Here is a 27,534-nt window from a genome sequence, read left to right on the forward strand (position 1 = left end):
CACGAACCAATTTATAGATAATCTTCTTCACACTATCCTCTTCCCTTTCATTCCTCGCCTTCTCCACAGCTCTCTTTGCTGCTTTCTTCTTTTGCCCATACTGGTGCAGCAATCCTGCATCCAGTTGACTCCCTCTATCCCTGATATTCTCTTTTCCAAAGCTCCTCCTTTTCACCAACTGCCTTTACTACTTCCTCCATCTGCCATAACCTGGTTTTTATCCTTTGATGATGCACCCTTTCCTGAAGTCCTTCCACACAAAATTCTGCAATTCCCCTAAACGCCTCTCAATACTTCTTCCACTCCTCCTCCAAACCTTGTGCTTCTTTCGCTAAGTTGCTCATACCTTGCCCTCATCCTCTCCTTGTACTCTATGACGACATTGCCCCAACACTTCCCCGCCTAATAATATTCTGACCCCTGCTCTTAGCCTCCCTCCTTTTCTTCATCCCTACCACAAACACCACAGGCTTGTGCTGGGTGGTAACATGCTCTCCCACCACTGCCTTGCAATCCTGAACCCTCCACAACTGTTGCTTTCTTGCTACCACCAAATCCAGTTCTGTTCTATGCTGTCCACTCCTATAGTTTATCTTGTGGCTTTCCCACTTTTGAAAGAATGAACCAGCTATGGCCATCCCATTCCTCACCACCAGCTCCACAAGTTCTTGATCCTCTCTATTCCTCATTCCCCAACCAAATTTACCAATGTATTCCTCTTCACCAGGCTCCACCACTTCCGCATGCACATTAAAGTCCTCTGCAACGCATAGCATCACCTCCAGCTCAATCATTCCCATCATCCTCTCCAGTGTGTCCCTGAATTCCCTCTTCTCCACCCTAGTCTTTCCCATTTGTGGGCCATATACCAACACAACACACAACTTTTGCCTCTGTATCACCACCCATGCTTTAACTATTCGTCCCACCTTTCCATTCTGACCACCTGCTTGCTGATTTCTTCTGATACTGTACTATTATTCCCATGCAATTACTCCTTCTATCCCCACCTGCATGCAACATCTTGTATTCTCCTAACAACCTGCTCGCCCTGTCTCTTTTCCATCTGGTCTCCTGCACATGCACTTCCAACCTTCTTTTCTGCTTCATCTCCACAACCTCGACTCTTCTCCCATCCATTGATCCCACATTCAAACTACCTGGCCGGACCTCGCTTCTGAACTGGTACCCGCCTGGCAGAGCTAGTACCATCTTGATCAGTTTGGGACTCTCTGGTCATAAATCGGCAACGCTACCCTGGTTGACCTGCTGGACCTACGAGCCTGTTATCATAATCCTGTGTGTGCACAAGTACACACAGCACTCTTTCTCTACTCACTGCCCGTCTCCCCCCTGCCTGCCCCTCTCCCTCCACATTTGACTCCTCTCCCCCACCCTTGAGGCACTCACATGACCCCACCCCACTCACTCCCTCTTCTCTTTCTCTCCCTCCCTTGTCTCTTCCTCCCCCCACTGCCTTCCCCTCCACTTCCTTTTGTCCTGCTCTATTTTATACCTTCATCATACTTATTCCACTTACAACAAGTAAATGCTTTTCACAAATATCACAGTTCCAAACCCACTCGGTTCAACCCTCAGCATACGCTCCCAGGTTCCCACTCTCGGACCTCCTCGATTCCCACTCCCGGACCTCCTCGATTCCCACTCTCGGACCTCCTTGATTCCCACTCTCGGACCTCCTCGATTCCCACTCTAGTTTCTCCCGCTAGTTGGCTGGGTGCCCCACGGAAAAATGAGGGATAGTTTCCAATATGTGGCGACTGCGTGAGGACTTCGTGGAGAAACTCCCCCAAGTTTCCGCTTCCCCAGCCTCCCACCCTCGCTCTGCTTCCCCAGCCTCCCACCGAGCATGATGTGTGGATCAGTTTTGAGAAGGCCTTTCAATTGCTCACTGAATGACAATGCCTGCTGTGCAGTAGGTGGTAATTTTTCCAGAAGGAGTTTCTCCATGGAAGTCATTGTTATCCTATACCAGGGTCACTGGTACACAGCTGGAACAGTATTTGTATGCATTACTGTTCTTTGCCGCTGCTCGAGGCGACGTTCTGCGAGGAAACTTTTCACTTCTTGCAGTTTTGTCTTGATGATGCAATGTCCAAACCAGTTTAGAGTTTATACTCGTTCCATGGTACTTGTCAGGTGTGCACTGCAGCATACACACCATCCGACCTGCTTGGGTGTTCGTATTCTTCCATGATGAGTGTAATACACAATATCTTGTGCAATGATAAGTATCCGTATGCCTGGTGTTGGTTTAATGGTTTGGGTGGTGGGTTGGAGATCCTCGGATTCTGAGTTGAAATCCCACTCGGCTGTTGAATTAATACCAGGTGGGGTTGACGCTGCCTGTCATCCTTCCGAGGTCAGAAAAATGAGTGCCAGCTTGCTGGTATCCTGTGTCGGAGTGGCGACCTGTCCAGGATTGTACCCAAAAGCCAAGGAGACTGCTTGGGCAGCACCAATGCTCTGCACAGAATATGGTTCCAATGGATGGATGGATAAAGTGTCTGCCTCTGATGTTTTTCGCACATTAACATGGTGGTCAATTGAAAGTGATTCATCATCATTCTCAACAATCCATGCAAGAAGATTAAAACTAATTGCTGGGATAAATTCATCAACATACTTTTGTGAAATATATTGAGACCAAGGCCAAGTCTTTAATTTTGTACTTCACTTTGAATAATCTGTGACACAAAACAAACCGAGTGTACTTGGTCAGCTTTCTCATAAAGTTATACATCATCCAATTCATCTCAGATTAATTCAATTCATCATCAGATTAATCTTGAGAAACGGCGGCCCATGCCCCAGCATACATCCCTTTTTGGGACCAAGTCTGAGAAGATCATCTCTGACTCGCTTTGAAAACGAGGATGCCAGACATAAATTTTCCATCCAAATGTCTTTTGAATGCAGTTATTTTTTTATTTTATTTTTTTTATCTTTTTCAATTTACACTTCAATAATTTGGTTTATCAATTCCCGTATGAAGTAGTTCTCGAAATCCTTCTCTGAGATCAGACTTTTTGCCGACTTCCAACCCTTCAATTACTCCCCTCTGCATGTTATTGGACAGCTGTCAAAAATGCTTCAAATTTGGTGCTGTCTGGGGAACTATTCTGCTGTGACTGTAGGAACTGCAATAGGACATGTGTACTACAACGTCACCTGCAATTGTGTCACTTCCTGCTCTATAACCTTCAGAGAGCTCAATGCGCATGCACTCAACTTTTCTCATATCAGCAGTATGTTTTAAAGTTTTAACAGCTGCATGCAGTGTGAGAGGATGAACATCTTCCAACTTTCAATTATCTTTGTATGAACATTTGTCATTCTGGAAACTGATGCATTTGGTTATGTCATACTGAGGATGCTGGATCATGTCTGTTTCTGGTTAATGGGCATGTGTTGCAGATGTATTACTTGTACTCTGCATTGATTTATCTCCCCCATCTTGTGCCTGCATCCTTTGTTCTACAAGTTTGATATTTTTTTGCTGAAGTGTATGTTGAATACCAGTTGTGATGTTTATGTGATAGTAACTGGCTTTGGTAAGTTGAAGTAGGCAGATTCTTGTCTTCGTTGTGTGGCAGCACAAAAATTGTCCCATGATTCACATGTGAACTTATTGAGCTTTTGTGGGTTTGAAGAGCAAAACATTCCAAAAGAAAAAAAAAATCTGAAAACCCACTCCGTGGGAGTACCTCCTATGCAGCTGCCCTTCACACGGCAGCTCACCGGATGACGGGATTGGGGCAAAGCCTTCGGAACCCCCAATCTTTGATGATAGGAGGGAAACCACGGGGTAACATTCCCGGGTCAGGTTGGGGTGGTGCTGAGGTGTCGTCCAACAGACGGCGGTCTCTTTGGGTTAACCTAAGGTGGTCCCTTTGGGTGGGTGCCTTGAATGTCCTATCCCAAAGAGAGGATGATCACCTGTGTCTGTTATCATCTGAGCTCAAGTGTTTGGACATTGCTGTTACAGCACTCTCTTAGGTTCAATGACCGGATTGTGGCAAGATAATGGCGGGTGGTTACACTTACTATTGGTTTGCTGGCTCTGATGGTAACCATGCCCATTTAATTGCTGTAGCTAGGTCCAATAAGCTGACTCCAATGATAATTGAGGGAACACCTGTCAACGAGCGTATTATGAGACTAAGAATTCGTCACTCCTTGGGTGTCATTTTCCTGGTCTCTGTATATGCTCCAACAGAGGCGAGTGATCTCACTGTGAAGGACACATTCTATGCCACAGTCGAGTCCGGTTGATCAGTGCCCTCGGCGAGATGCTCTTCTCATCTTGGGGGATTTCAATGCATCGACTGGAACTTAAAGGGATGGTTATGAGACACGTGTTGATCCCCATGGGTCTGGAACTGTGAACCAGAATAGCACGAAGTTCCTTGACTTTGCAAGAAGTCATGGACTGAGGGTGGCTGGATCATGGTTTCAGCGCCCACAGGCTCATTCGCTGGACTTGGTATTCCAACGCTGGCGGTGTGGCAAAGGAGAATGACCATGTGCTCGTTGATGTTCGCTGGAGGATGATCCAGAACTGCAGGGTCTATCAGAGTGCTGAGTTCCTCAATACTGACCACAGGCTTGTTGTAGCAACTCGAAAGTTGCAGCTTAAATTCAGGAGGATGTTACCATCCCAGCATAGGCTGGATGTTGGCAAGCTCAAGGATGAGACGGTAGCTGTGGAGTTTACGAACAGGCTGAGTGGAGATTTGGGGGGTCTGGGTGCTTTGGGGGATCCTGAAGAGTTGTGGTGTGCCTTCAAGACCACCATCCTTGACGTTGCCTGTAGATGTCTTGGAACTCACCGTAGGGTAAAGAAGGATTTTGTCTCAAGGGATGCTGGATACCATTGACCTGAATGGCAGAGCTGAGTTGTTCAGGGAGCTGAGGCGTAAAACTGTACGTGTGCAAAGGGTGGACAAGGAGGCCTATGTGCGAGGAATCTGTGAGGGGATAGAGCATCACCTGTAGTCAAGTGATTCTCGTCCTGCTTACAGGGGAATTCATGCATTGCGTTCCTCCAAGCCCATCCCTCGGTGTGCTGCAGTTTGAGCAGAAGGTGGTAGGTTCTTGAGAGAGAGGAGTCCAAAGTGAAGGCTCACTGGGCCAGTTACTTTGAGTGGCTATAGCAGGCTGATCCACCAGCTGTCGAGTTGGATGACAGGGTTGTTGCAATCCCCACTGCTGACCCTACAATCAACTGTGGTCCACCATTGTTTGTGGAAACACAGGCTGCGGTGAACCGGTTGAAATGTGGAAGAGCCCCTGGGATCTGTGGCATCCATGCTAAACTTCTCAAGGCTGGTGGAAATGCTGTACTCGTGTCATTGCATGCAGTTCTGTGCTCTGCCTGGAACACAGGCATCATCCCAACTGACTGGAAGAGGGGCCTTGTTTTCCCTCTCTGGAAAGGGAAGGGTGATTGCCAAGACTGCAACAACTACCGAACGGGTGACACTGCTCTCTGTGCCGGGTAAAGTCTGCTTGCTCGGATAATTCTCGATAGTGTTCGCCACCATCCGCTTGAGCACCAGTGTCCAGAGCAGTCAGGCTTTACACCAAAGAGGTCAAAGATTGACCATATCCTTGCTCTTCAGGTCCTCACCGAACGCAGACGAGAGTTTCAGCAGTGGCTGCTTGCAGCCCATGTTGATTTCTGTAAAGTGTTTGATTCAGTGAATCGGGATGCCCTCTGGAGGATTCTTAGCCTTCGTGGGGTGCCACCAAAACTGATCAATCTGATGTCTGAACTATATTCTGGTACTGAGAGCGCTGTGAAATGTGGTGATACCATTTCTGACTTATTTCGAGTTGTTACTGGAGTTCGTCAGGGGTGTGTACTGCCCGGGTTCTCGAGAGGATGTCGGAGAGATCAAGCTGCGGTGCATCGCTTAGGAATGTCAACATCTCTGACCTTGATTTCGCAAATGATGCATTCATCTTTGCGGAGACTGGATATCCTTTTGGGGGTCCTCGAGGTGCTGAATGAGGACTCTGAGCCTCTGAGATGATGGGTTTCCTGGGTCAAAACTAAGGTCCTCCAGGCTTTCAATGACATCTTGGATGCTACTATCCTGTCTGTACCCATTTGTGTCGAGGACATTGTGGTCACGGAGAGATTCACTTACCTTGGCAGTGATATTCATGTCTCTGCTGGCTGTGAGCCCGAGGTCAACAGACGTCTGGGTCGGGCCTGGGGAGTCATGGATTCATTGGATCATAGGGTGTGGCGTTGCTGGTACCTGTGCAGGAGGACGAAAGTTCCAGTCTTCAGTTCCTTGGTGCTTCTCGTCTTGTTCTGTGGATGTGAGACTTGGACTATGACCAGGGATCTGAGATGGAGACTTCATTCCTTTGGGACCAAGTCTCTTCAGAAAATCCTTGGCTATTGCTGGTCAGACTTTGTGTCCAACGAGCGGTTGCTGAGAGAGACTCAAATGAGATTTGTTACCTGCATAGTCCGTGAGCGTCAGCTGCGGCTGTAGGGACTTCCATCACCGTGTTATGGGGCGATATTTAACATCTAGAAATGGGCGTTATGTTCCAAACGGGGAAGATTTCAAACTTTTAAGGTTGAAGACCTCCAGATAAACCTCAAAAAAGCAGTCACCAATGCATAAATAAAATATATAACAAATATAAAACATTAAATTGAATTACTTTTTAATATGTGTTGTCATGATTGTGGTTGGATACAGTATATATTGCTTGTGGCAGGTTATCCTGTTGAGGTTGAAGGCTCAGAAGATGGAATGGAGGGTGACTCGCTTGGGCTATTTTTTGAAGAACTTCGTAATGGAGACTTGAGTGGCTGCCTTCATTTTCTGTTCATAGACCTCCTTGTAACATTTCAGGACATTCTCCATCTCCCTCCGTACCTTGGAACTTCTCATGCAGCCGGGATCATGTTCATCAAAGATGGCCGTGGCTTCATCGACCAATTTTAAACCTTTAGCCATGACCTTCGTCATGAGGGTTTTAACACGCACAACCTCCTCAGGACTTGATTCTGAGTCCTCTCTGATACCCTCCCCCTCCAGAGCTAGAAGATCTTCATTGCTCAGATCCTCCTTATATGAGAGAAGCAAATCCTCAACATCATCTTCGTCGACCTCCTCAAGTCCCACTTACAGGGCGATGTCCACAATCAGTTGCCTTGCTTCACTGACTTTAGCCTCTGTGAAACATACTGAACTCAATCACTGCCTCAGGCCAGAGTTGATGTTGATGGAGATGAAAGTGTGGCAGGGCATGCATTTCAAATAAAGTCCAGTTTCATCAAGGTTAAACCCCTAGCTTGGTGTGTAACCTCCATCCGCAATAACTGATTTGAAGACAGCTGGAAATTTTTCGACGGCGGCATGATCTGCAGCAGGAGCTTCCCCAGTCAACTTTAGATTGTGGAACGCATGGAGACTCTTGAAGCACTCGAACCACCCATGACTGCCAGCAAAAGGCACTGGATCATTGGTATCTTTGGTTAGATCGCCATACAAACTCCTCGCCTTCTCGTGAATGTCTATTCCAGACAAGGGCATGTTCTTATGATTCTAATGCTCTATCCACATGGTCAGCATCTTCCCATTTTCTCAATAACATCAGGCCGAGATCTTGCTGTTCTGGTAACACTGATATTTGTTGTTGTCTGTGCACTTTTATGGATTTTATCACGATTGTCATGAATGGTTTTCAATGTAGAATCATGAAGTCCCATCTCTGAATTTTAATGCTGTGCTCACCTCTATCAAAGCAATTTAAAACTTTTAATTTCACTTCCAATGAATGAGACTTTCTTGACTTCTTCTTCACTTGATCATTATCTCCAATGCCACTTGTTACACACTTTGCAGCCACAGTTTCGGCCTTTGTGAGTGAACGACTCGCTCAGAATGACGTAGCCCAGTTGTTGAATGAAATCCGTGCTGTCATGAGAATGCGTTATCAGAACACGTGTTATACGAGGGTCACCTGTACATTGAACACGAAAACCAATCTTTACATTTTTTTTCATGGTTTCTATAGTGGCCGGAGTCGATCCATCCAAAAGTTTCTACTGTTTTTGTTCTGTTACTTCCTGGTCAGTCTTGTGTTCTACCTTTTCCATGAGCCTCAACTCTATATAAAAGAGGAGGAAAGAAGGCAAGTTGGTAGATAAAACGCCCAGCGAGAACGGCACTAGGTAGACCACATACCTCCTCCAGGCTGAACAGTTTACGTTTTGTATCCCACTGATTGGCCGAATCTGCATCCGGACCTGAATCAAAATCCAATTGGCTTTTTTTTGTCACCTCACCAATCATCCATCTAGTTTTGTCGTAATCCATCCACAACTTTTTGAGATATCGTTTTTGGTCCCATTTCTCAATTGTGAAGAATCACTTTAGAAATCTAAAAATTCTCATATACAAATCTTCACTCAAATGAAATTAATTTGGCCTTGTCACACACCCAAGCTGGTCCTCCAAGTTTCGTCCAAATCCGTCAATAACTTTTTGCAATCTCCTGTTCACAGCCAAACAAACGGTTACAAATAAAACCTACGTCTACTTTCAGTGGTGGAGGTAATTGGCCAAAAGTATTGCATATATATATATATATATATATATATATATATATATATATATATATATTCACTCTAGGTAGTATAAAGTCTCATTTATAGGACAGTTGATCAAGTTACTGGAACCAGATCCTTTTTTATTATTCAGGCCATCTTGGTAAAATATAGGACTTTTGAGATCGAGAAAATTTTCACAATTATCATGCCAAAAATAAACATTTTTGAGAATGTCATGGATGATGGATTCAAGTTGCATAACCTTGATAATATCACAAAATATAAATGTTGGCAATTCCTACCAATATGATGGGTATGCTGAAGTTTCCCCCAATAATTGGGGTTCTTATCACCTGATCATTTCACTCTACCAATGAGAGGTGGTTCAAAAACTTCAAACAATGTTGCTGTGTTTCTCTGCAGATCCAAGCCACGTTAGAGCCACAGGAAATGTGCGTTATTATGAGTTCCTGATAAAGCAAGGCAAATTCAATTCAACAGAAAAGACAAAAGAAAATGAGGGGAATCAGGACAGCTTCATCAATATTGAGCGGGAAAGATATGAAGAGCTTTGCCGTGGCGAGTCTATCCAAATGGTGAGCTTTTTGCTTCTATGCATAATCTCATGATGTCGTATGTGGTGAAGAACAATGGATATGTTTCATGATCTATTGTCACCATTTTTCTTTAATCAAACTTCCTTAAAGCTAATGGTTACTATTGCCTGGCCTTACTCCCACCACACTTTTCCTGCTTTGACCAACAGACACCACGCAGGCAGAGTCGTCTCTTCTGCCGTTATCAAGACAAAGCGCATCACCCACAGCTCACACTCGCACCCGTCAAGGAAGAAGAGGAATGGGACCAACCTCGCATATTGCGTTACCATGACATCATCTCAGAAAAGGAAATGGTTAAAGTTAAAGCTTTGGCCAATCCAAGGGTATGTATCATATTTGGGGAACGAAAGTGTGTTATGTGAATAAGTGTGACGGTTTAATTAATGGAAGTTAATTGTGATGCTTAATAGGATAAGTGGAATGGCAATATGGAGCATGGACATTTCAGAAACTTCTCATGAGATTTTGATTTCTAGTAAATCTCATGAGAAATCATTAATCTTCTCTCCGTCAAATCTTCAATTATCTCTTCTTTTCTCTCTTCTTTTCTCTCTTCCTTTCTCTCTTCTTTTCTCTCTTCTTTTCTCCCTTCCTTTTTCTCCCTCTTTTCTCTCTCTCTCTCTCTCTCTCTCTCTCTCTCTCTCTCTCTCTCTCTCTCTCTCTCTCTCTCTCTCTCTCTCTCTCTCTCTCTCTCTCTCTCTCTCTCTCTCTCTCTCTCTCTCTCTCTCTCTCTCTCTCTCTCTCTCTCTCTCTCTCTCTCTTTCTCTATCTCTCTCTCTCTCTCTCTCTCTCTCTCCCTCCCTCTGTTCTCCTTCACTTCTTCCTTCTTCCATCTCTTCTTTTCCTCTATTGTTTTGTTATCTTGCCAAAACAAAGTTTTTGCAAGATATGTTAGTCAGCTTGTATGCTATTTTTTTTTGTTTTTTTTTTTTGTTTGTTTGTTTGTTTGTCTGTAAACACATATAAAAAATTCTGCAGAGCACAGTTATCATTGGAAATTTTTGTAACTTCGCATGTCAGAGGTCTATAGAGGTCCCTTTCAGTGCACAAAATTTTGAAGGTCAAGGTCACTTTGTCGCAAATCAGGGGAGTCGACGAAACCCTTATTTTTTGAGTAATTTTGATCGGATCGTCTTCAAACTTCATGGGAATATAGGTCATGCTCTGGCGCTCAGCTGATTAATTTTTGGTGGCGATTGGCCTTGACCTTCATATGTTTTTTTTTTTGTCTGTAATCGCGTATAAATCACTCTGCAGAGCACAGTTATCATTGGAAATTTTTGTAACTTCGCATATCAGAGGCCTATAGAGGTCCCTTTCAGCACACAAAATTTTGAAGGTCAAGGTCACTTTGTCTCAAATCAGGGGAGTCGACGAAACCCTTATTTTTTGAGTATTTTTGATCGGATCGTCTTCAAACTTCATGGGAATATAGTTCATGGTCTGGTGCTCAGCTGATTAATTTTTGGTGGCGATTGGCCTTGACCTTCATATGTTTTTTTTTTTTGTCTGTAATCACGTATAAAAAATTCTGCAGAGCACAGTTATCATTGGAAATTTTTGTAACTTCGCATATCAGAGGCCTGTAGAGGTCCCTTTCAGCACATAAAATTTTGAAGGTCAAGGTCAAAGGTCAAGGTCACTTTGTCGCAAATCAGGGGAGTCGACAAAACCCTTATTTTTTGAGTAATTTTAATCTAATCGTCTCCAACCTTTATGGGAATGTAGTATATGGTCTGGCGCTCAGCTGATTAGTTTTTGGTGGCGATCGGCCTTGACCTTCATGGTTAGCGCCTGAGGTCAAACATATTTGACCCCAAGGTCAAATTTTCAAGTTTTAGGAACCATATCGTGTAGTACCTCAAATTGAACACCTCTGAGTGCTTTCTAGATATGTCAAGCTTGAGACATTATGATGTCATTTGGTGACGTTATGAGGCAAACGCATATTTTTCATGGTTACTCTGTAGAACGATTCTCATCGGAATCTCTCGTAGGCAGATATTCCTCAAGGAGTCGCTCCTGGTGGATAGCAGCTCTGTTCACCTCAGTGTGACCTTAAAGAAGTCACACATGGTCACCTTTTGGCAAGATACGGGTCACCCTGCGGGTGACATTGGTTTATTTTACTTGTTTTGTTTTTTTTTTTGCTGTTTTCTCTTTCGTGTCTCCTTTCTCTACCTCACTTCTCTATTCTTTTCCTTTGTGCTCTCTCTTTCTGGCGGTGAGGAAATAAACATTATCACAGGGTAGTGACCAACAGGTTGAGTCACCTGATATTTTCTTAAAATGTGCGAGAGTCGATCCATCAAAAACCTTTACACCAATGACTAAAACCTTTTATTACCTGTGGCACCGAAGGTGGATGGAGGTTTTTTTTCAACACTGCCTGGTTGTTTGTCTGTGAGCAGGATATCTCAAAAGGTTGTCGACTGATGCGGACGAAACTTGGTGGACCGGTTGGGTGTCTGATAAGGACAAATTTATTCGATTTTGGTGCTGATCCAGATTCGAGGATTTTTTTTTTGTTTTTCAAGTGATTCTTCACCATTGAGAGATGGGGCCAAAAACAAGATATATACATGATATATCAAAACATTATGGATGAGTTCTGACAAAACTAGTTGGATGAGTCAGGTAGGTAATTGATGCAGTGTTTTAATGTAACCTAATGTAGATAAAATGAGTAAAAAAGACATAAAATGTCATAGCCCCTGCTGTTTTAGTAATTTTGCTGCACGGAGTTGAACGGCTGGCCCTTATTTATGTACAACTAAAATGGCTGCCAGTCATCCATCTTTGGTCACATCGCAAAATAAAGTGAGTTGTATGTGTATGCTATCACGGACTGTGCTTGTGCCAAATTTGAACAAAATCGGACCGTGCATGTCTGAGGGATGGTTAGGGACACATTTAAGTAAGAAAATGGCGGCCAGTTGGCCATCTTGGATCTGATGTCGAAAAAGAATGACGTGCATATGCTAGCCACCATTCGTTATCTCTTTACCGAGTTTAATCAACATAGGTAAATGAATGTCTGAGAAATGGTTGAGGACGTGTTTAACATCAGTTTTTTTTTTTTAATAACTAAAATGGCTGCCAGTCAGCCATCTTGGATCTGAACTTGGAAAAAAAAAGTATGTGCATATGTATACCCTCATGTGTTGTCTTTTTGCCAAGTACAAATGAAATCGGTACATACTTGTCAGAGATATGGGTGCGGGCGAACGCATTGACATGAAAATCGAGACAAAATCCATCAGCCCCCATTTCGGACCAGCGTCAAACGGGGGCTAATAATCAATTTATGATTATGTTTATCCATACATACTGCAAGGTCTGACAGGTGTGTTGACTGCATTTAATGTAGTGAAGGGAGTTTTGGAGCACTCCCACAATAGCTCTTTGCTGTTTCTCTCATGAATAGCATGTTTTTTTTGTGAGGTGGGTGGAGAGGGTGTGGGTTTTGCCCTAATCATTGAGCATGATGAAGGTAAAGATATGACAACAGATATGCAACACTAAATTTGATCTTTGTTTATGGAACACAGCAGATATACAGTGCCTATAGAAAATCTACATCCCTTTCAACATTTTCACCTTTTGTTGCTTTATAGCCTGGAATTAAATTGCATTAAATCAGACTTCTATTTACACATCGTAACCCACAGCTTCCAAGTGAAAAACAAATTCTACAAATTTCAGAAAATTAATTCAAAATACAAAACTAGAATATCTTGGTTGGATAAGTGTTTACCACCCTGAGTTAATACTTGGTGGAAGCACGTTTGACAGCATGTTGGTATACACCTTGGGGTTTCTTTCCCTCTTAGTGTACGTATGTTGTTCGTGGTGCTGAACTCAGCTCGTTCTCAACAAATGCCACCCAAGGTTTGCGTTTCACAAGTATGAACGATCATACACGTCGGCTACCAATCAAGTGGATCTTTGTCAGTTGGAGTCTGTGACTTCTGAGTGACGTTAAAGCTACCACATCACATCAACGCCACAACCTTTTTGAAACTTGTATTTCAAAGAAACAGATGCAAAGTCAAATGAGGAAGTTCACCATTACATACAATGTCCAACTCCGATTCCCACATTGAGTTGTTTCCTCCCAGTGTCCCTGTCCTGCTGACTCAACTCGCGCATGTTCACCTCATCCGCCGAGGTTGTCGAATGATCAAGTCCTGTCGCGTCGTTCTCACTCGATGTCCTTGCAACATCCGTCGGGGCTGTCCAACGCTCGATTTGCGTCGCGTTGTTCTCTCTCTCTCTTGCGCTGGCCCGTTCAGGATGATTGAAGAGTTCAAATGAATTATTTCCCGATACACAATCTTAATGAGTTTTAGTCAACCTAATTATAATCGGCTCCACACATTAACCACTCTGAACATTAACACCCCGTTCACTTATCCGAGTTGAATTGAGCACGGGGACAATCGATATACATGTGTCCCATCTCCCTTTATTTCCCTCGCATGGGTTTATGTAGTAACAGAATGATCCTGTGCCTTCCAGCAAATGTGATTCTCATCTACACTGGAGGTTTCGTCTTAGTACATTCAAGCATTTTCACGAATCTCACCAAGCAGTTTACAATTCAATACTGCCATCCACAGTCAAAATTATCCCATAACACCAAGCAGTTTATAATACAATTCAGTGATTTGTGCTGCAACAAACTTATAACATGGAACCGTCTATTTTAATCATTCATTAATACGGATTTACTAATGCTTATCCACAAATACCACAACCAATGCTTGCTGACCATGACATCCAGCTTCTTCCTGACACAAATTACAGCTGTGAGTCTGTTGGGATAGGTCTCTACCAACTTTGCACACCTTTATTGGGCAACATTTGCCCATTCTTCTGTCCAAAACTGTCCAGGCTTAGTCAACTTGTGTGGGGAGCATTGATGGACAGCAATCTTTAAGTCATGCCACAAATTTTCGATTGGATTTAGGTCAGGGCTCTGACTGGGCCACTCAAGAATGTTTATCTTTTTGTTCCTTTGCCACTCCAGTGTAGCTTTGGCTGTGTGCTTCGGGTCGTTGTCATGCTGAAAGGTGAACTTTCGTCCAAATTTCAGCTTTCTTGCATAGGGCAGCAGGTTTTCCTCTTGGATTTTTCTGTATTTTGCTCCATCCATTTTCCCTTCCATCCTGACAAGTCCCCCAGTCCCTGCTGATGAGAAACATCCCCATAACAGGATGCTGCCACCTCCATGTGTCACAGTAGGGATGGTGTTCCTTGGGTGATGTGCAGTGTTGGGTTTGTGCCAAACGTAACGTTTTGCATTTAGGCCAAAAATTTACATCTTGGTTTCGTCAGACCACAAAACTTTTTGCCACGTGGCTTGAGAATCTTCAGAGTGGTTTTTTGCATACCTCAGACGGGACTGAAGGTATGCTTTTTGAGTAATGGTTTCCTTCTTGCCACCCTACCGTACAGGCCAGACTTGTGGAGTGCTTGGGATATTGTTGTCACATGCATAGAGTGACCAGTCTTTACCGTAAAGGCATGTAGCTCTTTCAAACTTGCCATTCCCAGGCAAAAATGCTACAGTTAGAACAATGGTATATGAGAGTACTCATATATTAGAGTTGGTAACATGTCCTTCTGCAGTAGTCTGCAGAGAATTACTGCAGGAAAAGAATGTAGTAATTACTTTTTGCCTGGGATTGGCCTCTTGGTGGCCTCTCTGATCAGTCTCCTCTTTGCTTGGTCATCCAGTTTGAAGGGACGGCCTGGTCTCGGCAGGGTATTGGTGGTACCATACGCCTTCCATTTCTTAATGTGTGTCTTGTCTGTGTTCCAAGGGATATTCAAGGCCATTGAAATATTTTTATACCAATCCCCTGATCTGTGCCTTTCCACAACTTTATCCCAGAGGTCTTTTGAAAGCTCCTTGGGGCTTATGGTTGAGTCTTTTCTGTGAAATGTACTTCCCATCAGAGGAAACCTACGATCAGCTGATTTTATTCTGAAATAATCAGAATCACTACTATTTAACACAGGTGGAGGCCAATTAACTTGGTGTGTCATTTTGAAGGTGATTTGTTGCACCTGAGCTCATTTACAATTCAAATTATAAGGGGAGTGGATACTTGTCCAACCAAGATATTCTCGTTTCATATTTTAAAATAGTTTTCTGAAATTTGTAGAATTCGTTTTTCACTTCAATGTTGTAGGTCACAAAGTGTAAATAAAGATGGAAAAAGTTTGGTTCAATGCCATTTAATTCCAGGCTATAAGGCAACAAAAGGTGAAAATGTTGAAAGAGTGTGGAGACTTTCTATAGGCACTGTATACCATGTTAGGTAGTAGGTTGTAGACAGCAACCGCTCAAGGTAGTACTACCATTCTGATTTAGGAGCGTAAAAGTGGTGTCCGGAACCATCTTGCACTCTCCGTATCAGGTTTGCTGGTCTTACTTTCTGTCTCACTCCAACAAAACCTACCCGGCTAGCTTTAATATCTTTCTTGCAAACAAACATCACACACTTTTCTTACTCACTCATTTTCACTCCTCACTTTACATTCTCTCTTTTATCCTGGTGTTGGCACAGTGGTTAGGGCAGCGGCTTGGGATCCAAAAGGTCCTGAGTTCAAGCCCCGTTGGGCCACTGAATTAATACACCAGGAGTTGACTCAGCCTGTCATCCTTCCGAGGTCGGCGAAATGAGTACCAGTATACTGGGCCGGTGTATACCCCGGTTAAAATAGTTGTACCATATCCCTGTGTCATAAGAGGCGACCAGGGTTGCGTCAGGAAGGGCATCCGGAATAAAACATGTGCCAAATCACAATGTGGATCATACGGATGATCCGCTGTGGCGACCCCGAAAGGGAGCAGCCGAAAGAAGAAGAAGAAGACTTTACATTCTCTCTTTTATTTCTCTTTATTTAAGGCCTGGCTTCGATAAGGACCATTTTGTCCGTGACTGGAGCCTTCAACATAAAATAAATAAATAAATGAAAGGTGAGGTCAGGTATGGGAGCATGTGCCGGAGCAGCGCATCGCTGGTACTCCAGGGGCCTCCGTCTGGCCATCGCCCAGGCAGATGCCTGGCCCATCCCCATTCCTCCTCCTCACACATAGGCCTCTTTGTCCACCCTGAGTACACATACAGTTTTACGCCTCTGCTCCCTGAACAGCTTAGCTCTGCCGTTCAGCCTGGCCCTGTGAATCTGGTCAATGCTATCCAGTATCCCTTGAGAGACCCTTGTCCCTTCTACACCCTACGCTGAGTTCCAAGACATCCACCGGCAACATCAAGGATGGTGGTCTTGAAGGCACTCCACCACTCTTCAGGATTCTCCAAAGTACCCAGACTCACCCCCACCCCCCCCCCCAATCCACACTCAGCCTGTTCACAAACTCCTCAGCTACCCTCTCATCCTTGAGCTTGCCAACATCTAGCCAAGGCTGGGATGGTACCATTCTACTGAATTTAAGCTGCAAATTCAGAGTTGCTCCAACAAACTTGTGGTCAGTATTGAAGAACTGAGCACTCTGGAAGACCCTGCAGTTCTGGATCATCCTCCATCGACCATCAATGAGCACATGGTCAATCTCCTTTACCACACCGCCAGCGTTGGAATACCAAGTCCAGCGATGAACCTGTGGGTACTGAAACCATGAACCAGCCACCCTAAGTCCATGACGTCTTGCAAAGTCAAGGAACTTAGTGCTATTCTGGTTCACAGTTCCACACCCATGGGGACCAACACATGTCTCATAACCATCCCTCTCATTTCTCGTTGATGCATTGAAATCTCCCAAGACGAGAAGAGTATCTCGCCTGGGGCAATGATCATCCACAGACTCGAGTGTGGCGTAGAATGCATCCTTCACGGTGAGATCACTCGACTCAGTCGGAGCATAAACAGAGACCAGGGAAATGACACCCAAGGAGTGATGAATCTCCTTAGTCTCATAAAACGTTCGTTGACCAGTGTTAACTCAATTATCATTGGTCAGCTTATTGTACACAGCTACAGCAACTCCTTGGGCATGGTAACTATCAGAGCGACCAGACCAATCGTAGGTGTAGCCACCTGCTATGATATCACCGCCATGATTTTACCACAATCCGGTCTCCAAACCTCAGAGAATGCTGCAATACCGATGCCCAAAGGCTTGAGATCAAATGATAACAGAGACAGGTGATCATCGTCTCTAAGGGATAGGGCATTCCAGGCACCCACCCAAAGGGACCACCTCAGGTTAACCCAAGGAGACCGCCATCTGGTGGACAACACCTCAGCACCACACCGACACACACGACCGCAGTCTGACCCGAGAAGGTTACCCTGTGGTTTTCTTCCTACCATCAAAGATTGGGGGTCCCAAAGGCTTTGCCCCAATCCCATCATCAGGTGAGCTGTCCTGCGGAGGGCACCTGCACAAGAGGTCTTCCCACGGAGTGGGTTTTCAGATTTCCTTTTGCTTTTCGTATGTTTTGCGGAATGAAGGGTTTTACGGTGGCCGGAGTGCAAATCCTGCCACTAACCTCCTAATAAAAGTAACTCAACTGCAGGAGGATGTCCGCAGATACAGTTGGGCACGAGATATGGATGGCTGTTTGCTCACAAGGAGCTCCTCTGCCCTTTTGACAGGTTTTGTTTTTAATTCTGCTGGGTGTCCATTTCCATACACCCTCATCATCAGGAAACCTGGTGGGGGAGCCGGTTTAGTCGCCGACAATCCGACCATGAAACAGGTTAATACAGGTTCACATGGTACCTGTAGCAAGTCACAGATCTAATCTGGCCTGACCTGACAATGACTGTATATCAAATCCACAATAAGAGTGAAAAGACTTATCCATTCAACTACAGCTTGGTCAAGCAGCTTCATATAATAATTAGCAAAGCAATTCAATTCGTTATTGCTGCTGATATAAAATCATTCCTTTTCTACATTGGTCTAAGCACATTCGTCGTTTGGTTTTCACATTAGCCACTTAAGTCTGAACACGCTTCTCTTCTCGCAATGGACTGACATTTGAATCAGAAACGGGACATATCTCCTGTATGCCTCTTTAGATGTATACCATTCCTTCAACACAGCTTGGCACCTGCCATTGCTTGCCAAGCTCACTGCCTATGACATTAAAAACTATTTGGGTGGTGAACTATCTCCACTGTTGCAACGACTGCACAACTTTTGATGGCTTCTTATCAATTGCTTTATCTGTGGAGGCTGTTGTGCCCGAGAGCAGTCTTCCGCCCAAATCTTACTTTTCATTAATTCATTGTTTCCTTAGATAATTATATTTATCATGTAGTCGATGCCTCAACACAATGTTGAGCAGTTCAACAACCCTGTGACAGAATGGCAGTGGTTGCATCCCTCACAGCAAACCTAGAAAATGTATAAACTGATACCTGGAACACGACTTTTGATCTCGGTAAGTCCCATTTATTCAGTTTCTTTCCACAAGAACCATTACGGAAATCGATATTTCTGCTTCTGTGATGAACCTGTGAAAAAAGCTCAGTCCATTGAACTCTTGGATCTGACCTTAACCAACAACTCTCCTGGGCTACCACATCTCTAAGGTTTTGAGAAAACCAGTCACAGATTTGGCATTCTGCACTCGGCAAAGACATTCATTCTTTCTGCAGAATGTCTTTGCAATGAAGCATTGGAAAGCAAAATGAGTTTTTCTCCCTTATGGAATGGAAAGGGAGTAGGAGCAACATCCATGTATCCAACCTTGCACACTTGAAAACGTTTGAGACAAAGGCTCTGAAGACCATTGACATCACCCATCAAAATGCTGTTTCACCGAGTCTACTGTTTTCTCACCAGAGACTGGTTGTTGATTGGCCTTTTATTCTTCTGCTGTTTGTCATCTAGTCTTGCTTCCTCTGCCCTTTCAGCCACCCACACATCACCAGCTAGGGTAAAGACGTTGATCAAACACCCTCCTTTTTGTCAGCCTTTTTAAAATCTAGGCCTCTTGGTCACCTGTATTCCTTCAGAAACAAAACACAAAAAAGAACAATCAGAGATTGCAGACCCTCACCAGGACTTGTTTTGTGTGGCGTTTGTGTTACTGGTGTGTTATGTAATTAATAAGAGACAATTAGAACTGCCACTTTATAACTGCTAGCAGTGATGACTGACTATCAAGACGACCTGCTTTGATTGTACACCTGACCCTGACCCATGGCATTTTTCATTATCCCCCGCCAACCAACAAAGTTGGCGGGGGATATAGAAATGGGTTCTGTCCGTCCGTCCGTCTGTCACATTTCGTTTTCGGAGCTTAACTACAAATCCCCTCAAGATATCTTTACGAAATTTGGTACACATATCAAGCAAGTGGTGAACTGGTGCCTTTTTATATTTAGAGATTTCCCCCAAAAAAATTTCTGTCACTTTCCATGGAAACAAGTTCGGTATTAAGAAATAATTGAGGTTAACCTTTCTTTCCAGAGCTTAGTTGCAAAACTATTATCTATTTCTTGATGAAATTTGGTACACACATCAAGAATAAAATGAACTGGCGCCTTTTGCTACTTGTGAATTGATATAGACATAAGGTGTGTCCGTCCATTCGTCCGACTGTCCGTCACATTTTGTTTCCGGAGCTTAACTACAAATTCCCTCAAGATATCTTTACGAAATTTGGTACACATATCAAGCAAGTGGTGAACTCGTGCCTTTTGATGTTTACAGATTTTAAAATATGTGTTCCGTTTCCATGGAAACAAGCTGGATTGAGATGAATTTCCCTGATAATCCAGTATCTTAAATGGCTTGTAAAGGCCCAGTCAGTCACACCTTGACGTTTTAGCCAGCTTATGCCGATTTTTGAAAAATTTGTCTAAAACGCTGCTACACGTCGAATACGTTATGGGTAAGTTTTGGAAACATTGAGAGCATGCTGAAAAACACTGCCATGCGTCGTAGTACGCTGGCTTTCATCGTTGCACTTTGCGGTTGTCCTCAAATTTTAGCATGCTTGAAATTTTACGACTTATGCCAGGGTATGATTCACAAGTTCCGCTACGCTGGCCATAAGTCGTAGGCACGTTATGCGATAGTTGACACACGTCGACATGCGTTAATTGTAAGTGAATCATAAGGCGAAATGCGTCGAGGTAATGTTTAGCGTACCCGAAACTTATTTCTAACCTATGAGTAATGTGTTGAAGGCACGTTACGCGATCGTTGACGCACGTCGACACACGTTACTTGTAAGGTACTCATAAGTCGAAACGCGTCAATGTAATGGTTAGCGTCAGTGTTCCAGACTCCCTGGTTTTTTAATATATATATTTTTTTTCTTCGGTATGACGGTCATGTTGACACTTTGATTTCTAGTGCGGTTATGATTTAAATCGTTGAGCGGCAGCCTATTAATTATATTATATTATAACCGCACTAGAAATCGAAGTGTCAACCTCACCGTCATACCAAAGAAAAAAAAAACAGGGAGTCTGGAACACTGACGCTAACCATTACCTTGACGTGTTTCGACTTATGAGTAACTTACAAGTAACTTTTGTCGACGTGTGCCAACGATCGCATATCGTGCCGACAACTTATTCCCATCGCATGCGGAACGTGTGAGGCATACGGAAAGTACGTCGTAAAATGTTTAACACGTTTAAAAGTACAAGACGTACTCCACTTACTACGACGTATGATAGTGTACTTTTGCATTCTATTCACGCATACCAACCTTACCCATACCATATTCTACGTGCGCCAGCGTTTTAGACGCATTTTTCAGAGGTCGGCATACGCTGGCAAGATCGCCAAGGTGTGACTGCGATGTTGACACTTCCATTTCTCCGGCGGTTATGATTTGAATCATTGTGCGGCAGCCTTTTAATAGGCTACGCCACGTGATCGTCCGCAATACGTGCAGCGCGCTATGCATAAGTTAGACTATCGTTGGGCATAGGTTGTGAACGCCGACAACAGGCTAAGCATTCGTTGGTATAAGTTATCTATAAGACAACGAAACTTTCTGTGTCCGTTACTAATATATTATGCATACGACCAACTCGTTATGAATACGTCCGAATCTTTAAAAAAAAAACATCAAAAGTTCAGTGTAAGCCAGCGTTTTACATACATTTTGATACGTTGCCATTGCTGGCTAAAACGTCAAGGTGTGACTGGGCCTTTAGTGGAGTGAAAACCTTGTCCTCATTTACTATGGCAGGGAATATCGAAGACTTTGTCTTCAACGGATGCTAGTTATTATTCGATTGAATGCAGAATGTGATTAAAATAAACTCAATTCAAATCAAATGGAAGACCAAATAGGTACAGTCCTGCATCGGGGTAATCAGGAGGAACCCAAACAAGCAAAGAGCAAAGATAGAGTCATCAGGAGGAACCTGCATAGGATTTACATTTCAGCTGTGACTCCTCTACCCTTAAACCCATGCAGGCACAGCCAAGTGAGCTTTATTCTAAAAAAAAAAATGAAAGAACCCAGATCAAAAAAATAAAAATTCTGGCTGCCAGATCATGTGTCTGATCAAATTGAAATTTAAAACGTATATTCCTCATCACTACTCGATCATATTTGTGAAACTTCACATCAATTGATTAAGCGGTTGCAGAAAAAACATTTAATATTTTTCTTTAATCCAATATTGCTGCCAAATGCTGTGACCTATCAATTATTCCTATACAAACTTGTACACCCATGGCTTGGGGAACATTTGTGTGAAGTTCCCCTCGATCTGTCCAGCCATTCTGGAGAAGATTTTTATAAGTTTTATAGTGAATCCAATATATACCGGGCGTAGTGGCGTGCGCCTGTAATCCGGCTACTCGGAGGCTTGGGTTGGAGGATCGCTTGAGGATGGGTGCTCTGCACTGGGCCGTGCTATGAGAGGGTGTAGGACAGCCCGGAATCATGGCGAAACCCAATCCTTATCCCTGTGTCGTAAGAGGCGACCAGGGTTGCGTCAGGAAGGGCATCCGGCGTAAAACCTGTGCCAAATCAGTATGCGGATCATAACGGATGATCCGCTGTGGCGACCCCTAACAGGAGCAGCCGAAAGACGACCACCAGTGAATCCAATATGGTTGCCAAACCATGTGACCTATGACATCATATGTGTGAACCTTTTGTTCCTTGTGAAGAGGTGGTTATATGTGTGAAGCTTCACCTCAATCTGTTCAGCCACTTCAGAGAAGATTTTTGAAGGTTTAAAAAAAAAATTATATTTTTATTATTTTTTGAAATGATATGGCTGCCGAATCACATGACCGATGACATCATCAAATGTTTTCCTGTGGAACGTTTTATCCCTCGATGACCCTCAAAATTTTTCATACTCATCAAATGTTGTGTTCTGCATATGCAATATGACGTCATAACAAAGGCATGTATGATGTCATGAAAAACACTTATTCCTCATGAGCAGTACTTGGCATGTGCCAAGTTTCAATTTTTTCTTTGATGCAGTTTCAGATATACAGAGGTCTAAAGTTTTTCCGTTTTACCAACATGGCTGCCACACCAAATGACCATAATTATATTTGAAATATTCTACATGAGTATTCGTTCTTATGATGAAAATTTTGTCTCGATCCGACAAGCGGATGTGGAGAAAAACACTGAAGTTCTGTGCAGACAGACAGACCAACGGACCCAAATGCAATACCCTCTCCTCTGGCGAGGGTAATTTTTATACAGGATCAAGCCTCATGTGAGAGTGAGATTACAGAGTGCTAAACGGCAATGGACACAGTGGGTCCAAATGGATGTGCAAGCAAGGAAATGAATTCTGGGGGGAAAAAAATAAAACTGGACAGAAGGGAGAAACCAGTAACCTGCAAGTAAGAGGAGGTTGGTTATGTAGTGTTAATGAGGGTAGAAGATATTGTGGGTAGGGATGAAAGATGGCATGAGGTTGTGATGCCCTGACTGCTTGAAGCCCTGGAGAGATGTGGGATTGAACAGCCTCAGGAAAAGTTGTACAAATGGTGGTGTACAAAATGTAGGCTTGTGGAAGTGATAGAGGACAAAAGGGAGTGCACTTATGATAGAGTGGTGCGACAACACACTGATATAACAAGGGATGAATGAATAGGTACAGGAGAGGGAAGGAAGGAAAGGTAGCAACCCCCAAGTTCAAGGAAAGGGTTAATGAGGGTAGAAAAGATCATTTCTAGGGATGGAGGATGACCTGAGATGATGGTGTATGCAACCTTGAAGCCATGGAGGGAAGACAAGGAAAGCATAGACTGAGCAATGTAGTTCCACAAGCAGGAAAAGAGAGGAAAAATTGAGGACAGGTGAGCTGTGAGCCTGTATTTTGGGAGTTTCACAAGGAGAGATTTACTGGAAGAAAGCGAGCTATGCGCCCCCTATTTTCTGGCCTGTGGAATTGCCTCCGTGTTTTTCAAATGACATTCCTCCCTCCACTGCTTCATGGTGCAGCTCACTGCCATCTCGTATTCCCCATTTGCATTCGTCTTTCTTGTGCCGCTGTCCTTAGCCATACCTCACCCTTTCTTACAGGTAATGTTCAAATGTCCGCTTGTTCCGACTATTAGATATAAAAGTGTTGTCTCTGGAAAAAGCTTGAAAGATGGAATTGTGAAATCCTGGCATTCAGCTGTCAATGGCTAACCGAAAATATCAATCAATTTCAATTCTGTGCAGTTGAGAAGAGCCACCGTTAAAAACCCCAAGACAGGAAATCTAGAAACGGCAGATTACAGAGTCAGCAAAAGGTGAGTGCAGATGGTAAGATGATCTCAGCTTGCCGGGTGATGTGCTGTCATGAAGGCCAAAGTGGCCTGTTTTTCCTCATTGCTTCTGCTTGTGTGTAATTCTCTTCGCTATTGGTTGCTTTCACAGCTCAGAAGGGCAACCATCTCCAATCCGATCACGGGGGAGCTTGAAACGGCGCACTACCGTGTTAGCAAAAGGTGAGTGTGGGCCTTAGCCATACACAACAACGGAATTCAATTCCTTTCTGGAGCTCTCTGGCATGCTGTTTTGTTTTGCACATGCCAGAGAGCCGTGATGGTTTGTCTGCACTTCCTGGCTTTGTGAAAGCAACTAGTTCGCTGTCCATCTTTCAATTCCTGGGTGTTTTGATTGTGTAATAGCCATTAGAGAAGGATAATTTCACAAACCGTTTTGAGTGTTACGAACCCTGGAAGTGGTGCTCACGCTTTGTGATATGCTTTTACTCTGTTGTCTATATTGCTGCATGGTGTAAACACACCCAGGCAAAAATGGTAATTGTCTGCATACTATTTTAGTTGGAACTATGTTATATGAGAGTACAACTCTCTCGTTCGGCAACTCCACCGACGAATTGAAGAGTACAACTCTCATATACCACAGTTCTAACTGTTCCATTTTTGCCTGTGCAGTTTTGAACTTTTACAACATTTGGGTGAGCAAGAAAAGTGTAAGGGTGCTTCAAGTGAAAGTTTTATCTTTCACTAGCTCTGAGTGTATGCAATGCATTATTTATCAGGACAGGAAGCAAGGCATCTCACCCCCACCCCACTCCCCACTGTAGATTTTGTTTCCATTCCCCCTTGTGCCTGTGACCTGACCCTGGGGGCTACCAACACATGATTATGCATTAATTTGGTGGAGTTTGGCCAGCCCTGTTTTTTTTTGTTTTTTTATTTAGTTATTTCTGTGATTTTCAAATGTATATACCCACTTTCAGAGAATTGCCTTATTTAATATAGTAGGATGGCATGTAATTGATGCTGTGCTTGTTCACCGATTACTCGTGCAGAACTAACTTGAGGTGCATTATTGTTTACTTTCGTGTTTGTGGCTTATAACAATGCCGGGGCATGCAAGACAGTGTAAACCCAGGGAATGATTTTGGCTGAGTTGTTGGGCTTCGTGAAAGGAAAAGGGTTCTCTGGTGTTGGGCCATCCAGGGAGTCCGTCCACACACATTAACGGAGCGAACGGTCGTGTCATAAAAGACTTCTTTGCATATGAATGAGATCTTGCTGAAGATCCGAACCTCATTTTTGAGTACGGAACGCGTACTTCACCAGTATCTGGTTTCCCATAAATTATTTTACAGTTTTACTTTCACGAGAATCACCCTTATAAGATGATGAGTTTGGAAAATTAGTTGTGCATTCGGATGTAAATTTGGTAGGAATAATTATTAGTCATCGTGCTAACGGTAGCTTTGGCACTTTGATCTGTGCCGTTAATTTTCTCGTTCGATGCATCTGTAAAATGAAGTAGAGAGCAGCAAAGAAACTGATTTAATCTTAAACTTAAAAGATACTGGGGCTAAATATATACCATTAATTAATATATTCTGTGAATAAAGGTCAGCTTTGGGCTACCTGTGGTCGAGTGCATTAACTTCATCCATGCCCCTGGTGCGTGCAGCGCTTGGCTTGGGGAATCTGAAGACTCCGTGGTGGCGCGTATCAACCGACGAATCGAAAGCATAACAGGTCTCAATGTGCAGACTGCAGAAGACCTCCAGGTGATTTTTGCTGTTTCACATTGAAATGCTTTGGAGGAATAGTATGCACCTTTTGATCATTTAAGCAAAGTTTTATGTTCTTTGTAGAGCAGTCACATTTTCAGCAGTCCTTTGCATATTGAGCCTCGGTCCACATGCTTGTGGATAAAATCGAAATTATTTGTGAATATTAAATTACTTTCTACAACATCCACTGTTAAATGGAGCAAAGTTGTTTCGAAACCTGTCGCTGCACTCCCTCCCTGTGATGTTCTACACTTCATAGCATCTACTACTTCTGATTATCATGTGTAGCAAGTGAATGTTTTATCATCATTTGACACTTGTACTGTGCTATAAGGGGTTTAAAAGAATGTAGGAATGGGATGCTCACAATCGTTGAAGACTGGTCAACATTTTGAATGTTTTTCATGAACGTGTTCTCAAATTGAATTTACTCCATTTATCCCTCAAATCGTCTGTGCCAATAAAACAGAGGTTTTCAGATTACCCTTTCAGCCACGTCTCGAGGGTTTCAGTAACTTTCTCATCATCATCAAATAGGCAGCCACACCACAGGTTGTACTTAAAACGTCGAAACAGATCCTTAATTGTTGATCACCAGCTCTGGGTTGGATGGTGGCGCTGATGCAGCTGCTTGAAGCCACATTTATAACTGCCAGTCAGTGCAACATGAGCCTTGTGCACAGACACAAAGGAGCACACCTTTCTTCAACATCCCCATGATGTTTTTTTTCCTTGATGGTCCACCACATTGTTTGCATGAGGCTGGCATAATATTCTCCCGTGATTGCAGACTGCATTGACAATTTCCAGGTTCTGTGGCTATTTTGGTGACTTGAACATGCTAATCGTCCATGATTAATGCCTTGACTAGAACAAGTTTATGGGCCAATCACAACTGCTAGCCACCATGTCCTGGGGATGTCTTCGAGTTGGTCGGCCACCGATTTTTCTCCTGTACATTATGAGGGGCACACCTTCGCCATACACTGTCACCACCATGAAGCTTGCACACTTCTTTGCATTAAAATATGATGATGCTCGTGCTGTTTTGAAAGCTCCATAACTGTGTGACATACCAAACATTGATGACAATGAAATTAATCACGTATAAAAACCATGCATGCAATTTTATAATGAACAACAAACCATGGCTCAGTTGCCAAGTCCTCCATTTCTAGAACGTTACGAAAACTCGTATTTGTAGCATGGGATTCTAAACAGAATAGGGATGAAGGCGGCAAAATGCAAATGGCATCTTCCGTCATCAAGCCGGCAAGCTGGGAGCAACAATTCGCATTATTGCCACATCTGATGCAATTTAAATGCTCTAATGGCAGTGAGGGACTCCGTTTGAAACTGTTTGATAATATGTAGCTTTTTGATGCCAAAGGTCCGTAATAAATAATTGTATTGGTGTCAAAGCCACTGACCAATTGCAAATTAATAGTTGGATTGTGTAATGCTGTTTTTTTATTTACTTATTTTTTTTTTATTTTTTAATACATCATTTTTATTTCTTTATTCCATAGTTTTTGTACCTTTGTACATTCAGTATTCATTTTTGGGCATTTTTATGTGCGTTCCATGATTAAAGGTTAATTCATGTGCCACCAATCTGTACACAAAGTCTTGGTCTCTCGGGACACCATCTATCTATAATTCCAGCAATCTCTGTGTGTGTGTATGTGTGTGTCTGTCTGCGACCGCTGTTTCTCGACAACCACTGGTCTGATCGAATTGAAACTTGCCAGGTATATTGCTGGGGCCCTGTGGATGTGCCTTTTCAAGGTTTGATATTAATGAGACAAGTGGTTC

At 43.4% G+C, this 27,534-nt stretch overlaps 1 protein-coding gene across 11 annotated transcripts in view; it reads left to right on the plus strand.

Moving 5' to 3' along the window:
* P4HA1 (prolyl 4-hydroxylase subunit alpha 1) overlaps nucleotides 1-27,534 on the plus strand; it is an 87,003-nt gene that overhangs the window by 35,612 nt on the left and 23,857 nt on the right. For 10 of the 11 annotated variants that reach the window (XM_085882539.1, XM_085882536.1, XM_085882533.1 and 7 more), the window contains 4 exons: nucleotides 9,029-9,201; nucleotides 9,372-9,548; nucleotides 24,087-24,157; nucleotides 25,614-25,713. In XM_085882539.1, coding sequence (XP_085738665.1) covers nucleotides 9,029-9,201; nucleotides 9,372-9,548; nucleotides 24,087-24,157; nucleotides 25,614-25,713 — 521 coding nt within the window. Of the gene's footprint in view, nucleotides 1-9,028; nucleotides 9,202-9,371; nucleotides 9,549-23,888; nucleotides 23,960-24,086; nucleotides 24,158-25,613; nucleotides 25,714-27,534 lie in introns of all 11 variants that reach the window. The other variant, XM_085882541.1, reaches the window with a different exon arrangement.

The sequence above is a fragment of the Eptatretus burgeri genome, chromosome 5, assembly GCF_056783735.1.
Source record: "Eptatretus burgeri isolate ZD-2024b chromosome 5, Ebu_testis_v1, whole genome shotgun sequence".
Taxonomy (NCBI): domain Eukaryota; kingdom Metazoa; phylum Chordata; class Myxini; order Myxiniformes; family Myxinidae; genus Eptatretus; species Eptatretus burgeri.